The 17048-nt window shown below is 40.7% G+C and overlaps 1 protein-coding gene across 3 annotated transcripts in view; it reads left to right on the top strand.

Annotated features, from left to right (window-relative positions):
* The window catches only part of cunh8orf34 (chromosome unknown C8orf34 homolog), a 79319-nt gene that overhangs the window by 58126 nt on the left and 4145 nt on the right, over window positions 1-17048 (top strand). For all 3 annotated transcript variants that reach the window (XM_040043688.1, XM_040043687.1, XM_040043689.1), the window contains 4 exons: window positions 2057-2183; window positions 9648-10138; window positions 12910-13006; window positions 16495-16533. In XM_040043688.1, coding sequence (XP_039899622.1) covers window positions 2057-2183; window positions 9648-10138; window positions 12910-13006; window positions 16495-16533 — 754 coding nt within the window. The remainder of the gene's footprint in view (window positions 1-2056; window positions 2184-9647; window positions 10139-12909; window positions 13007-16494; window positions 16534-17048) is intronic.

Raw genomic sequence — 17048 nt, 5'->3', positions numbered from 1 at the left:
TGTGTTAAGAACTACACCTCTTAACCCAAAAGGACAATCCCAATGCAAAAATCTGATCAGTGAAATTTTTTTTAATTTTCTTCTTCTTTTTATTTTTATTTTTAAAAAGGCTATTTTGTCTGCCCACCTTTATGTTTGATGGTTGCCAGTTTTTCACTCCTTCATTATTCACACAGTTCTTCTCAGTCGCTCTTTGCTGCAGAGGTTTTATCACTGAAGATCTCCAAAGGATCTGTTTGATTTTAGTGAGAGGACACGCTTATCCAGCTCATAGTTTTCCCCGTAAAGATCCTTGTCCCCTGTGCGTTTGTGAACACCGTCGTGTTGTAAAATTCCTTTCCTATCGAGCTTCTTGTGGCTGCCCTGAATGAAAACACCATTTAGTATTCAGTTGCCCTGACCGTCCATGCACCTTTGACATTCACGCAGTCCCATAACATTACACTCACACATCCTTGTTTCATGCACTCCTCTGTGGTGTTATTGGCCAGGTTCACACCAGACATGCTGGAAACCATCAGATCCACACAAATTTATTTTGGTTGTAACTGACCAAAGCGTGTTCTGCACTTCATCAGGCTTCTTTTCTCATCCTTCGGCCAAGTTAAATCTTGCAGTTTTATGAGTAATGGCTTTTTTGAGGTTGACTTTATCCAGTGTCCGTCGCGGCGCCCGACACCCCCAGATATTCTTCTCGCCGAATCAAAAGCATTTGCCTGTCTTTTTTCCAAATAGGAGGTTTGTGTGAGGTCACCAACTCCATCTTCCGTTACTGGTAACACAGCTCTTCCTACACTCCCATTCACACTGTTTATTTTTTACCACACTCAGCTATGTTGCATTAGATATAACCCAGGAGGAAAGTGTGTGTTCACAGGTGTTCTTTTATAACCTTGTTCAAGCAATTATCCTCAACTAGGATTTCATGTGGAATCGGTTTGGTTCCAGTGGTCACAGGTGTTCTGACATTTGTTCTATTAAAGTTGGACTTTGTGGCTTGTGTTTTATGTTCATACTCTGTCGTGCATAGGATCAAGTACCTCGCACTTCAAAATAAAAATCATAAAAATTATAGCAAGATGTTTTCATTTTGAACTATTTCACTGTTTTAGTGATATTGCGCAGCCGTGTGCTCGGGTTTTGCTGTGAAGGGATTATCCCAGGATTGTCTTTAAAGACCGCTGGAAGCCTCGCTCTATGTATATCACCAGATGTCTCCAAACCTCACTCTGTGTCAGCACTTTGTCTAGTCAGCTCTGTCTCCCATTAAGTGCTTAGCACATCAAATGATGTAAGTGCTGGCATCAGAGGTATCATAACTTATCTAGTGTAAACCAAACTTACAGGAGGTGGAATTACGGCTGACAGGTTTTATTGTTCACCTGTGCTTGGAGCTCATGTACGCTCGGTCCACTGAAACAGATCATCTGGCCACTTGCGTCCTATCAAAGGAAAAAAAATAGGAGGATTAAGCATGCATTAAAGAACTTGGCAAAGTTTAGACTGTCTAACAGGTCCCTTTCCAAATCACACACTTGGCCATGATTGGTACGAGCAAAATAGGCCAAACACAGCAACTACACATAAGTGATCCAATCTGCCTTTTTATTTCTTTCATTTCATATGCTTTAGAATATGATCATCTCTATTTAAAAAAAAACAAACTCTGGAAACTATTCAAAGTGGCTGATTTATTGCTCCGTAACTGGCAGCGCGAGATTTGCTGCTGCCAGGCTCGCTGCCAGCAGACTGGTGTGCATACACGCTCCTATAGATTTACTGATAGTTACACAAAAATGCTCTGAACCACTACTGACTGTCTAGCACCCTGCACTCAGTTAACACAGTGCACTCCATGATGTATGCTTTCATCTACACTTGCTGTGGTTTCTTGTGTTTTTCTTGAGCTCGTAAAATAATAATTGGCTCTTTTTTTTCCCCCAGCAGATATGGCTCAGATATTTCCAGCAAAAGCTGAAAATTATATAAAGAGTTAATTGAAGGGTCTTTCTTCTAATGTGACTTTCTCTCTCTTTCTGTTTTCCTTGCTAACTAGCGTCAGGCTGTCTGGGAGGCTGATCTGAAGGCTGTGAGAGGTGGGAGCTCTGTCGGGCAGACGGGCCTGCTACTGGGCGACTCCCTCTTTTCTAAAGAGCTGGAGAACATGGGCAAACAGCTTGCTGGTAGGCAGTTGTATGTGTATGTTTGCATGCTTTATGTGTGTGTGCGTCTGTATGTGATATTAGCTATAATGATGAATTGTGAGACTGAGGCAGATCAAAAAGCCTTCTTTCTTTGAAAGCAAAAACACTGTGCCAGCATGCACACATGCAGGCATACAAAGCTATAGAGTCTTATATAACTGAAGGGGATTTAGATAGCACTTGAGGTGTGGGAGGGGTGGGGGGGCTATCCAGTAAAAGAATACACAGCTTTTGGTGGAAGGAATTTCCTGGTTAATTAAAAACTAAGACTTATGGAGCCCTGGAGAAAAAATGAGCCATTTTATTACATCGTATAAAGGTTTTAGCATGTTTTGATTAATTCATTCTCTTCCTTTAATAGTAAAATACAAACGTCAAAGATCGGTAACTTATATGCAAAGTGTTAAAATTCAAGCAGCGACCCTTTTCCATATGCAGTTTCATGAAACAATTCACCTTCTCTCAGTGGCCAGTGATGAAATGAGTGCACGGGGATGGTCACTCTTACATGAGGTAGTGTCACCAAGAAACAATAATAATTGGCTGATTATACACTACTTTATATAAGAGCACTTTACACAAGGGTGGTCTGAACATGAAGCTCATTGCAGTTTGTTAGTTTTTTAATGAAATCCACACTGTGACTGTGGACCAAGGGCATCGACTGCGTACGAACCACAAATCCAAAGAGAAATCTGAATCTGAGAATAGCATGTGAAGACGTCCGTTACGTCCGCACAATAACTCTTGGAAAGAAATTACCTTGATTTTGGATCAATCTCTTTCAAATGTATATAATGCATATGTGAACAGTTAACTGCTTAACAGTTAGTTAATAGCATCTACCCATGATATTTGCAGCTGTCTATATCCGCATCCATGTCCACAATGATGGCGTAAGAGTGGAGAATATGAGCATTCGTCCTAATGAGAAAAATTACTTCCAATAAAATTAAAACCCCCAAATCCCCTACTTAAAAGCCCTGTAGTAAAACCATCCAGACATGTGGATGTGGACTGAAGTTACTGAATATTTTTTCATCTCGGTGTAGACTCTCTGTATGCACTCAACTCACCTTCAGCAAAAAAAGACTGATGGTATTCATCTAGCTCAGGGGAGAGATTGTTCTGGCAAAATTCAATTGTTTATCTTATTCTCTGTTTTGGTTTAAACGTTTTTCTTATAAGCTATTGATCAGGGAAATTATAATCTATTTGCACAGGGTGTTCTGCTCTTTTGGGACACTTATATAACTCACGCACACAACCAAAACGTGAGGACAAGATGTATCTTTTGGCTTTGAATTATTTAAATCACAGGAACAAATGAATCTATAACACGGGAATGAATTATATAGCATTTTGTGCGCTTAGTATAGTAAGATATGTATATTCTTATCTCTCTCTGCTCCTCCTGGGCTTTATGGAGAGTAAATAGAAAAACTAATTAAAATGTTTTCCACATGCCAGGAATCCCATTGAGCTTCAGTTTTGACAGGTTCAGTTAATAACTCTCACTCCCGCTGCTGAGTCAATACGAGCCGATCGAAGGCTGACTCTGTTGGAGTGTTATTTGTCTGACGAAATGGAATTTGTGTGGCAATTTGGAAATGATTATTCTTAATGTAGTCCAAGGCTGAGCTTTGATATATGTGACGTCTGGGTGACTCAGAGACTGCTTTTGTTGTCATGAAGATCAAGTATGAATCAGATGAAAGTGTGGAATAGAAGCCAGGGAGAGACTTGCCATTTACCGTCATGTGTCACACACTTGTTTGTATATGCATGTCCTCCCAGTCTGTTTAACAGCGTCACAGTGTGTAAAGATTTCTATGCATACCAGATATATTAAACACATGCTGGTCACACTGAGTGAATTCGTTTCTGTCAAACAGCAGTGGTCACAGCTGGAATGACCTTCTAAGCTCATCTGTAAATGACAGTAAATACACCCCAAAAAAGAAAAAAAAAGATAAAGTTTGTGTTAAAAATGTACCAAATTTTCAGATGTTATTGATTTCTAGTTTTATACTGACTAGTCAGCCTGATGATTCCCAGCAGGCCTTTCGTAGAAGCTGTTAAACAAGCTAATCCAAGTCTTTAAAGCCTTTATTAGCTGTTAAATCTCTTCCACGTTATGAGCCAGAGCCTCACTGTTGAGCTTCTATTGTTTCCCCAGTTTGTGTTTTTATTTTGTGACATTTTCTTATGCACACTGCTCAAAAAGTTAAAGGAACACATTGAAAGCACATCAAATCTCAATGGGGAAAAATCATGCTGGATGTCTACACTGATATGGGTACACTGGGTAATGTGTTAGGAACGAAAGGATCCCACATCATTTTATGGAAATGAAAAGTATCAACATGCAGAGGGGCTGAATTCAATGATTCAAAAACACCAAAAGAAGCACAAAATGAAAATATGATGTGGCAGGCAAGTCTGTTTTGCTAATATTTCATTTCGGCAACTCAAAACAGCAGTCAGTAGCCTGTATGGCCTCTACATGCTTGTATGCATGCCCAAAAATGTTCCTGGGAGGCCAATAAGCCATAACTGATTATTAACCCCCTCTGCTACTTGACCGACCAGATCAATATCCCACAAGTTTAAGTGACTTAATGCTATACTCTGATTAAAAAGTGTTCCTTTAATTTATTTGAGTAGTGTATGTATCCAGTTAGTGCTCACTGAGATTCTCAGTCAGCCAGGTCATCGTAGTCTAAGTAGCTTGGAAAGAAAAGCGTCTGGACTTCTTTAAGTTTCTTGAAGACAACTTTTGGAGAGTCCAAGATTTTAAGCCCTATGGGGGTGTCCCCCAAGAGGGTCATACACCCCCTATTTCGAAGATGCCTATGTTCACATATTGCACAGAAAAGAAGTAATGATGTCGATTGTGAACAACCATCTTTGAACAGAGGACGACGGCTTACAACACCAACTGTCTCCCATCTATAATCCAGTTTTGAGATCCCTTCCCAGAAGCCTTAACGCCCACTCACATCCTGGGCCATTTGACCTCAGTAAATCACATAGGGTGGGGCCAGGTTTCACAGTGACCGATTGTGACGCACACCCGTTGTCACACCTTGGCTCGTGTGATTAGGTAGAGGATTGATTGGGGGTCCATAACCCTCTTGGGGACATTCCCATAGGGCTTAAAATCTGGGACTCTTTTTTTTTTTTTCACACAGTTGCGCAAGAGTATATTTTGGAAATATTGCAGAGACAGAGGTTTTTGGACAGCTTTGGACAGTTTTTGTTTGTAATGTTGCGCCTGTACACCACCACGAGGTATTTTAATTCAAACAATCAATATATGATTGAATTGCAGACTTTCCGTTTTACTCTAATTCAACAGATTTAACAAAAGCATTGGATTAATCGTTTAGAAATTACACAGTCACCCATTTTAAGAAGTTCAAAGGCAATTGGACAAACTAGCATCATTTTTACGGTTTACAGTTGCGTTATGGTTGCTGCTTGCTTGTGGGTCCCTCTGCCCTCAGTTTTGTATTTAATAGCTGAAAAGCTATGCTCTGTTGGGTTGAGATCAGGTCAGTGACTTGGCTGTTGAAGAATATCCAATTTCCTTGTCTTAAGAAACTCTTGGGCTGCTTTTGTAGTACAATTCAGGCCATTATCCATTTGCACTGTGAATCGCTCTTCAATGACTTTTGCAGAATTTGGCTGAATCGCAGCAGAGAGCGTAGCCCCATACACTTAACAATTCATCCTGCTACTTCTATCAGCAGTCACATCATCAATAAACACGAGTGGCTCGGTTCTGCTGGCAGCCATACATGACCATGCTACAATACTGGCTCCACCATGTTTGACGGATGATGTGGTATGCTTCAGGTCATGAGCTGTTTCTCTCCTTTGCCACACTTTTCTCTTCCCATCATTGTAGTGCAAGTTAATCTCAGTTTGGAGGCATTTTTTTCCCCCTAAAACTGTCCAGGCTCTTTTTGATGTTTTTCTGTTCTTGATTGTGACCAGTGGTCTGCACCTTACTGTAAACCCTCTGTATTTACATTAATGAAAGCATCTCTTGCTTATAGACTTGAAATTTAAATGATACACCTACTTCCTCAAGAGTGTTTTTGATTTGGCTATATGTCTTTAGCCGTTTTAGTCATCTTGCTGTGGTTTCATTGCCCTCCAGTCATGAAACATGCACTCCATCGGCGTTTGGCCCTTTCTCTTGAGCTGGTGCAGAGGTGTGACTGTTTTTATTTGAACAAAACCACCCTGAAACAATCAGGAAACAATCCTTCATCTTCCTGATTCACCGCTTTGCCTTTCACTCTTTAGCTTGCTTGACCACATTTGCTCCCTCACTCTCGCTTGTTTGAGGCCAGGGAGGGGCCCGAGTCTGAAAGCTGTGTTTATATAATACCTATAACCTCCTCATCCGTTGTACAAAACATCGCAAACTGCTCAATTCATCAGTGACAAAGGCTTTTGTAAAAGAAAATTTCCCCCATTTAGAGCCAGGGATATCTCGTCAGAGTAAAAGTAAATAATCCCAAGAATTTTTCCAAGACCGCGTTGCCAACTTTTAATTTTACTTCCATTCACACCGTGTGAGGAATGTGCATTTCTTTCACATTATTTGTACGTTATCAATCCAAGGACTAAAGGGTAGCGTTTTAATTTCATCAAGCAAACAGTATATTGTATACTTGTAAGCCTGCTGACAAATGACATGTCTTTAGCGCACTTGTTTATTTTCAGTGGAAGGATCCAATAAAGATTTCATGAGTTCTGAATGGTCGTATAGCGTGCTAGGGCCTTGTACTCGCTCACCACATGCAACTGCTTTTGGATCAAAGACTTTAATAGATCTGTTTCTATTTCTTCTTGTTTTCTTTCTGTCCCCCTCTGTCTCATTTTCTACCCTCTTTTCCCTGTTGTTGTTACTTGCGTTTGGGTTCAAACTCAAGGTTCATAGTATATGAATTTTGATGGCATGTCTCTTTATATCAGTGTCACTGAGATATGTTAAAGTATTCCTGTGTTTAACAAAGTCAGTTTAAAAATAAAGCTGCCTTTCATAGGCTACTCTTTACTGTTAGGTAGCTGGAGTCGAATGTCCATTTCTGTGTGTGTCGGTGTGTGTGGTGGTGGGGGGGTATTTAGAGCAAAAACATGTGGTGTTTATCATTATACTGGTAAATACCTCAAGATGAAAATATAAGCTTTATGGAAACTAAGGAATACATCCTGTTTACAGCTTTTTAAAATAATATCAGCCATCAGTGTGGGTGGACATAGTGTGTGGGTGATTAAGGACTTAAAGCGGGAAATCATTATATGCTGTACTTTACTTTGCATGTTTGTATTATTTATTTCACTGCAGTCTAAAGGTATTCACTTATTTATCCTTATCCTGTTATGGTCAAGATCCAGCTGTGGAGGTTAGCACATGGTTACAGTGCATACAGCAGTGTTGCCACTGCCAAAAGCTGATGTCAAGACCTGCCTTGAACAGCACACGCGGTTGAGTGTTTACCGTAATTTGATTGCTTCGTCCTCAGCAGTGACCAAGCTACTCTCAACTCCACAGATGTCTTTCAATATTAGCCTCTGAGGCTGCCACCTTCTCCTCTCCCCGTCTCACTTCCTCCTTCATCCATTTCACCTTTCGCGTTTTGGCCCATTAATAAAATTTGCCAATTTCTGCCCATTAGTTGTTACTAATGTGTAGAATGTGTTGAGATTCATCTGACCAGGCAAACTTTTTCGAATCTTTTTTGTCAGATTTCTAGTCCATGCGAAATATAGCCTCAGTTTCATGCTCTTAGCTGACATGGGTGGTCTTCTGCTGCTGTAGCCCATCTACTTTAAGGCTAAATTTGATGTGTATTCAGAGAGATTTTATATGTTGGTTGTAATGTGGGGTTATTTGAGTTACTGTTGCCTTCCTAAGAGCTTTAATAGTCTGGCCATTCTCTCTTGACCTCTGACATTAGACTGAGACTGCTGCTCACTGAATATATTCTTTTTTTCACGGCACTCTATGTAAACTCGAGAGAGTTTCAGTTTCTGAAATACTTAGACCAGCACATCTGGCACCAACAGCCAAACCAGGTTCAAAGCCACTTAAATCAGCTTTCTTTCCAATGCTGATGCTCAGTGTGAATGCCAACAGCTTGTCTTTACCATCTCTACATGCCTCAATCCATTGAATTGTTACTATGCAATTGGCTGATGAGACAGCTGCAGTGTAAGAAACTGAACATGTGTACCTAATGAAGCGTCCTCCGAGTGTGCGTTGGCATTCAGTCAGTAAAACTTTGAGAACCCGCTGCTCTTATAATTTAGAAATTATTACGTCTGTAAAGTTTAACGGTTCACAGACACACACACATAACATAACATCACGCAGGACACAAGTTAGTGAACACATAAAACCAACAACAAGCAGCATATGTTCAGCGTTGTGTCTCAAATGAAGGTTTACTTCTATGCACGCTGAGCTGCTTAAGCACATAAACAGCAATCCACTCAGGCATGTCAAATAATTATATGCATTTGATCCCCAAAGGATTTTGTGCAGCACTGTCTGATTTTAAACAAACAGAATCTTCCGGAGTAATGTCCAAAAGCTAAATTTAGGATAGCATTACAGGCATTTTCTGTTTGCATACTAAATGGATATTTGTCAGTGAATAGAAGCACATGTTTCATGTTTTCTGCAAATGTTGTTTGTAAAACCCAGGAAAGCTGAAATTTGCTCAAAAACATGGAAGTTTGAGTTTGTGAAATAATTGTTGCTTGCTCTTGTTATTTATCTAACGTCACACATACAGTTTTCCAGAAGTACCCTCTACCTCGAGTGAGTCATTCCTCTAAATCATGCCTCTTAAATGATAACTCCCAGTTTGTTGAATCCCGATTGCCAAGATCTGGAACGAAAGCAGAAAACATGGAAAAAATGACCCAGATGTTGATCACAGAAGTTGGCAGCGTCGCGTTTTTTATAAACAAAAATGTTTTCGAGACTACCAGAGCAGCAGCCTAATGTGTTTTTGTCAGGAAGAAGGGAAGAAATATAGCCATGCTGCACTTACTGTATCAACTTGGGACATTTTCTGACAGAGGAAGCTGGATTCACCACAGTTTATAAGGTCTATAAATATTGTCATCATTGCCGAGAAAAGGGATTAACCCAAGCAGTCTCGCCCACAGTAAAGTTTGTGAATCATTAGTCAAATCAGTCGATGAATAAAACTCAAAGTAAGCCTGATGGTATGTTAAAAGTTCCTTTTCCAGAGTTATTTGGGAGAGTTATCTTAAAAATTATTATGGGCATTTTCATGGCTTTAAATAAAGTCAATTTTATTTCAATGTGTGTGTATACCATAGGATTTAAATAGGAAATTTACTCCTTAAGCGTTTGGATACTGACTTGGATTATTGCCTTTCTTTCTCCAGAGGTTGAGAAGGACCTGGCAAAGCTGGCAGAAGTAGGAAAGATGACCACCCGAAGCTCCAATAATCCACATAGCAGCCTATACCACACCCCAGTGCGCCACAGAACTCTACCTGACACACTCCCCCTCCCCAGCCTCGTGTCCAGGCCCCAGTCTCCAGCTGGTAGCCTTACGGGGAAGTCTTGTGGTGTGGGCCTCCCCTTGCTTAGCCCCAAGACCACGACCCTCACCATGGGTAGGACTCAGTCTCCTAGCAACCCTGGGAGCAGGACTCAAACCCCCAGAACACCCAGCAGGCCCATAACCCCAAATAGTTTGCTGACACGCTCCACCTTTAACTCCGGCTCTTATAAAGAGGTGACCTTCAGGAGGTCGCGGAGCCGCCCTGTTACACCCACAAGTCAGCCAATACTTACCCGACCGCTGCTCACCCCTCCAGGGCTAAGCAGCACAGATACCCTTGGTGCCAGCCTACGGGCCTATCTGTCTGAGGTAAGACCCCACACTGAAACTTTTGTTTTTTACAAGTCATGCAAGCACTTAATGAGACATGTAGTTCTACATGTTATATTTCACATTGCAAGGATAAAACTGTCATAAAAATTGGGTCATGGTCTGAAAAGGTTTTAGCATCTTGAGAGTGAACTTGTGTGCTGAAAGCCAAAAAAGTAAAGCCGGGCACTGAAGCTGAGAGCCTTTCCTCAGAAAGAAATATGAGCGAGATCACCAGGAGCACAAAATATTACACGTGCAAATCCTTTGCGGGCACACACCACTTCGTGTGGGGTTTAGCAGAAAGTCGTGGAGGTCTGTACAGTAGGATGTCACTTCACTGTGGAAAAATGAGTCTGGCATAAAAGGGGAACTTTCATTGGGATTTCTTTCTTATGTTCCTTTCATGATCTACTTAACAGCAGGACTGTTAAATATGAGCCTTTTTTTGAAGGTTTTATTAATGGTGGGGCAGGAATTTTACAATGCCTTTGTGTAATCTGACAGTTATGCCAGTTGACACCTAGTCACATTATCCAAAACACTACTGCACCCAGTCGGCTTTTATTAAGGCCACCTGGTCCCAGGTAGAAGAACTGAAGCCTTAAAGTGAGGCCAGGTTCCAGAGTGAGAGAATCTTTAACCTCTTAAAAGAGAAAACAACGGATATAAATGCTTTCTTGTGTTTTCTTTAATTGGTATTCAGGAATAGTTCTCTAGGCTTCTTGAAAGACATTCAAAGCTCTTTTTTGGATGTTTGCAATCTTTCTATTTTATTTTTTTGTCAAAATGATGGTAAATGGTAAATGGCCTGTATTTACCATTACCATCCTGTAGTATGCTTTACTAGTCCCTAAGGACCCCAAAGCGCTTTACACATCCAGTCATCCACCCATTCACACACACATTCACACACTGGTGATGGCAAGCTACATTGTAGCCACGGCCACCCTGGGGCGCACTGACAGAGTCGAGGCTGCCGGACACTGGCGCCACCGGGCCCTCTGACCACCACCAGTAGGCAACGGGTGAAGTGTCTTGCCCAAGGACACAACGACCGAGACTGTCGAGACCGAGACTGTCCAACCAGACCGGAAGGTTGCCGGGGCTCGAACCGGCAACCTTCCGATTACTAGGCGAACTCCCAACTCTTGAGCCACGATCGCCCCTGATGATGCAACACTGCTTTAATAATGTTAAATTCTGGGCTCTGGGGAGGCCAATCCAGGACTGCTAGGGTTTCACTGTTTGTTTTTTTTGTTTGTTTTTTCATCTAGGTATGCTTTTACTGCATTGCTGGTGTGTTTAAAATTATCTGCTGTCATAATTGGATCAACTTTGCCAAGGTCCCTCGCAGTCACCAACCACTGCAGAGCCTCCAATGTGTTTCACAGATAGGATGTAAACGTTCACTGTTGTACCTCTCTCCTAAAGTCCTCCGTACATATAGATGATGATTTGAACCAAAAATGCCAAATTTTATTCATGAACCCTTTAAGACCTACCATAGAACCAAGTCCGCCAGAGCTTATATTATATTTTTACATGCTGTAGTGCCATTTTTGGGAGCATTTCAAGTTGCTATACATAAATACAACCATTATAGCCCAAATTTTAATAATATGTATGCATTAAGTGCATAGTAATTACATAAATTGCAAAAAAGTGCAATAAACTACAAAAAAATTGAAAATCGTTTTTGTTTTTTTTAACATATATTTCTAGTTAGAGAAATTTAACTCACAAGACCTCTTGCTACTGATTTTCAGTCCAGATCTTGTGTAACTTGAGTACCCCAGCCATTGTTTCCCCTCTTTAAGAATGGTTCTTAACAGCCGCTCTTCCACTGAGACCATTTCTGAGGAGACTTTAGTGAACAGTAGATGGATCAACTGATGGGCCAGAAGCAGCTTTTGGGTCCTGTGTCAGGTCTTTTCTGTTTTTTCCCCCCCCTGTTTTTGTTACTTCTAAAGGGTACAACACTGATTCATCCCTTGAGGGGGCTTCAATGACCTATTAATATAGGTCAGTGACTTAACAACCAAGAGTAAACATTCCTCTGAAAATGGTTTGGTACAAGGACTGGACTGAAGAAAGTGAAAAAGCAGCCAATTTCCAAAGAAAACGTTGAAAGACTTTCAGGAATGCTCGACAACTATGGCTCTTTAAAACTGGAGAGAAAGTCTGGCTCCTTAGAAGCAAAATATGAAGACATAAGCAGTGACTTCTTGCATATAAAGTATATATTTCACCGTATATGTGTGCTCATTATGGTAAATGGTAAATGGCCTGTATTTGTATAGCGCTTTACTAGTCCCTAAGGACCCCAAAGCACTTCACACTACATTCAGTCATTCACCCATTCACACACCCATTCACACACACATTTACACACAGGCAATGGCAAGCTACATTGTAGCTACAGCTGCCCTGGGGCGCACTGACACAGTTCATGGTATTCAACTAGTTTTGTACATTTTTATTTCTTGACTTTTGCACTTTTTGATGGGCTAGGGTTCCAAATGTTCAATATTGAATACAATTATGAATACATAATCATTAATACAATGACAACCATAAGCCGGTTGAAGATTTGTTTCCATTTTCAGTTTGTTTAAGAGTTCAGATTTGCTAAACGGACAGGCTGGCCTGGATTGTCTTTCCTAATCTTGTTTTCCATTTCTCTTTTGTTCTGTCCATCTATCTGCAGAGTATATATTTTACCATCCTCTATTATTTCTCTTCTATTATGATCTGTTTTTCCATTTCAGGATGAGTTTTACCAGCAGTTACAGGCCATCAGACAGCCTTGGCATATTCCTAGTGACACAGACAGTGACATCCTGGACCCTCCAGAACAGGATAAAAGTGAGTTACTTTTCTTGCTCTACCTTTCTTCTTTCTTTTTCCCCCTCATGCAGGCGAGACCAAACATCCACAGTGCATCTCAGTTACTGGGAGTTTTTTTAGAAGCTTTCATTTGCACCGTTTACAAATCTGGCCCTCTAATGTTTTTACCTTTCCACTGATTTTTTTTTTTCTTTTTTCTTTGTGAGACGTGACGTTCATTTCATCACTGCACAGTCACTTTACCACAATGATTAACTGTTGGATTAAACTGGCAATAGAAACATATTCCTTGTAAAATTCTGCAACGGAGCAAAACGGCTGACTCATGCTAATTTCCATATTTCATCACTGGGTGAAATCCTGGAGAGGTTCTGAAAGGGTGAGATGTTGTCATGTACAATTTCCTTTCCTGGCACCTGTAGGAAATATATCTTTATCAAAATCCAACACATAGATGTGAAGGGGTTTTTTGGTTTTTTTGCTTAAAAAGTCATAAATCGAGTCAAAGTAATGGCCTGGCTTGGATGCGGTGCAGTGTGTTACTCTGGCTTTGAACATGGCAGAATTAAATCAGACCTCCTTGAAAGTTCTGGTCCATAAATCAAATGAGTGCATGTGGTGGTATGGTCTGATAATCACATGCTCGCCGGAGTGAAACTAAGTACTTTTCAATTCACTGTGATCCACTAAGAAACTGTCAGATTTATACTGCCTTATGACTGATTAACATATGGATAAATGTCTTAGGTCCTGAGAGACTTTTAAGTTATTGTAGCTGCATTAAATGACAAATCAGTCATGTAAACATTACATATTCCTGCAGGTCTGCTGTATCAGAAATATAAATGGACTTGCTTCAAATGTTATAACAGCCTTATCAGTAGAAGACTTTATTTTTGGCTGCGCAATTATTCCCAAGGGGTCACCACAGCGGGTAGCCCTGCATTTTTGATTTGATGCCCTTCCTGAAGTAACCGCAAATGGATTTGGGACCTTTAAGTTGGGCTATACTATAGAGCCACTCAGTAAGACATTCTGATACTTATTCCAATACAGGCACTGACATAAGGCGACACGGTCAAGACAAAACCAGTAGGGTTTATGTCACTGAGAGCATGAATATGCTCTCTGAAGATTTCCTAACAGCGCATGAAACGAACAAATAAATGAGTAAATCATGAAATATCCCATGCAAACTGAGAGATTCATCCTCTGGGGAAACATGAATATGCCCAGTATATTTAAAGCATTATGATAAATTCTCCTTGGATCATTAAAAATCAGACAAAATTCGATGAAATCTTTTCCTTTTGGGCCATCCAACATGTTTCCACAATTACAACCTGATCAAGTGTTCAAACCAAATCTCACGCTATCCTTTGTTGTATTTGTCAAAGCTTCTTGAAGTGGACCAATGTGCTGGATGTACAGAGCGCTGCAGACCAACACTGGCACGCTGAGGTCCTGTGACTGCTTAGCCAAAAATAAGACGCTTCCAATTTCTGAATGAGTTAAATGATAAAAGACAACGCTCTGAAAATAACTAAGCCCTGTTTTCTCAGCAAACAAAGAATCATCAGCTACACAAAGTGAAAATTAAGTGCATGTGGGACTTAAAAAGACCGCTTTCATTGATGCTATGAAACAAGAATTCCAGTCAAACAAAAGATCAAGCAGGCGAATGGTTGTCACATGGAAATATAACTCTTCTGACAAGTTCCTCTAGAGGGCCGTTGTTTTGCCAAATGTGTATCTTGCACAATAAATGGATGGATTTTCCTAATAGCCCCTGGGGGTCTTGGCAGTAGTAATGGCAATGCTGAGAAAGGATATGAACCGCATATTGAATTAGACGTGGCTCAGACAGGGGAGAGGGAGACTGACAGAGAAAAAGAGCCACAAGACGTGACAAAGCACTTTCTGGCGTGAGAGAGGACCCACTGGGACTGTTCACTGAAATCTGGTTTGTGTGCCTTTGCGTATGTGCATGTGAGCGACTGTATTAGTCAGTGCAAGGCATTAAAATTGTTTTCAGAGAGCACTTTTGCGCTCTTTATCCAATTTTTTTTTCCTGGGAATTTTTTGACCTATGAAATAATACTGTTAAACAGCAGCTGCACTGACAGCTAAATATGCGATTGGGGGAAAAAAAAGATTTTTTAAAATCACAGCCTATAAACGAAGCAAGAGGCAAAGCAAACTTCTAATGTTTGCTTATTTAGGAATTGCTTCAAATCATTTTCAAATAAAAACAAATTGAAGTGCTCTCATTGTATGTGTTTTTCAATATGGGGTGCATGTCACTGGATCTAAATAGTTTACATACATGGAGACATAGTCAGTGACCTTCATTTACATATATAAAACAACATGCATCTCCTTAGTATAGCTCATTATGCTTTCTATCTTGCTGCGCTTAAATCTGAAACTGCAGCTGGCTACTTTGGGTTAAAACCCATCCATTTTCTTCTGCCTATCGGGGTCAGCATCACGAGGTGCCTAGAACCTAATCCCAGCTGTTACAGCGTAACATGCAGGGTGCACCCTGGACAAGTCACCAGTTTAGAACAGAGCTAACAGACTGAAGCAAACTCCACACAGAAAGGCTTCAGGTTAAAGTCTCTGTCTGCTAACATGGCTAAAGCTAAATTGGGTCCTGTCATTTTGGCTGTTTGTGTGCAAAATCTGACACATGAAAAATATTAGTAAGCAAGGGTTTTACCCCTTATTTTCATTCTTTGTACTAAGCAAAACTAGCTGTCGGCTAGAGTTTGACAGGTTTAGTGTGAAGCTATAGTTAAAGTTTTAGACTACGAGAGTTTGCATGATCATAAAAAAAACTGAAAAGTCATAAAATTTGCAGAAAAGCCAGTAGAAGTATTGGAAAACGAAATAAAGCTAGACAGGGGGGAAAAAGCATGGATATTTTTCTTACATTTTGTTATAGGGTAGTGTCAGCCCATGAACTTAGTTGCAGCTTGCACTCTGACAATATATAAATTTGTGCAATACCAGTAAAATTCTGATTTTCTTGCATGTGTATTATTTTGAATATAGATTACTATAGTAATATAATATAGAATATAGTAATTTTGGATAGAGATTACGTTAGAAACTCTATCCGAGTGGTTCAAGCTTGGATTCAGCTTAGTCCTAGACTAAAAGAATAAAAATCAGAGAGGATCTCTGCTGAAAAAGGTTTTTAGTCCAAGGCTAGACTTACTTAACCCAAGCCTGTGAAACCGAGTCTACATGTGTGTGTAGTGTAGTGCAGTAAATGGTGCTAAATGAGCTCAGCACTAATACGCCAACCTCACTGCCAGCCTAGTGCTTAATGTGACACCTACTATGGGTCAGTCATTGTATAAAAAGATATTTCAAACGAACCATGCTAATACTTTTTTTTGTCAAAGCCACAAATGCCTATAAACGTTTATTGTATTGCATTACTGTAACTTCAAATAAGAGCCGTCGTCCTGCGTGACGTTTATTCGTTTCTTTCACAGGTGGTTCACGAGACGCCAATAAGAGATCCGTGTTTTCAGGTGAGAATCTGAACAGGTAGATGTTTTAATCTTAAGAGACAGTCTCTAATGTGTTGCATAATTTTGCCACCGCTTGCAAACTATGTCAAGAGTTCTGCTGCTGTAAGTAACTGCTTCAAACTGAGAGAGCCTCAGCGTCTGTCAGTGAGCTCATGTTTAGAGCCACATTATGTTTCCCAAATAACTACCAATGGGCGAGTTGGTAGCCTCCACCTTCATTTATGGTCCATTCAGTTACAGTCACAGGCTAAATAGAGGGCACAGCGGCTCTCAAATGCGATTGGCGGAGGCTGCCTGTGTGTGGAGACGCTGTTGCCCAATTCCATTAAGTCACTTGGGTTGTGAGTTTACACGCAGCAGACAGCGTCAAGTCACAGCGTCAACATTTGGGAGAAGGAGAAAGTCTGTCTGGTTTGAGGTTGTCTGCGGTTCTCCTTCTTGTGGCTCCGGAGGTGCCCACAGCTCCCAGTGTCAGTGTGCCAGTCTGGAGGCAGATCTGAGAACAGGCTGCTGCT

The sequence above is a fragment of the Simochromis diagramma genome, unplaced genomic scaffold, assembly GCF_900408965.1.
Source record: "Simochromis diagramma unplaced genomic scaffold, fSimDia1.1 OVJJ01000602.1, whole genome shotgun sequence".
NCBI lineage: Eukaryota > Metazoa > Chordata > Actinopteri > Cichliformes > Cichlidae > Simochromis > Simochromis diagramma.
The sequence above is the reverse complement of the archived record's forward strand: the minus strand, read 5'-3'. Positions and strand labels throughout refer to the sequence as shown.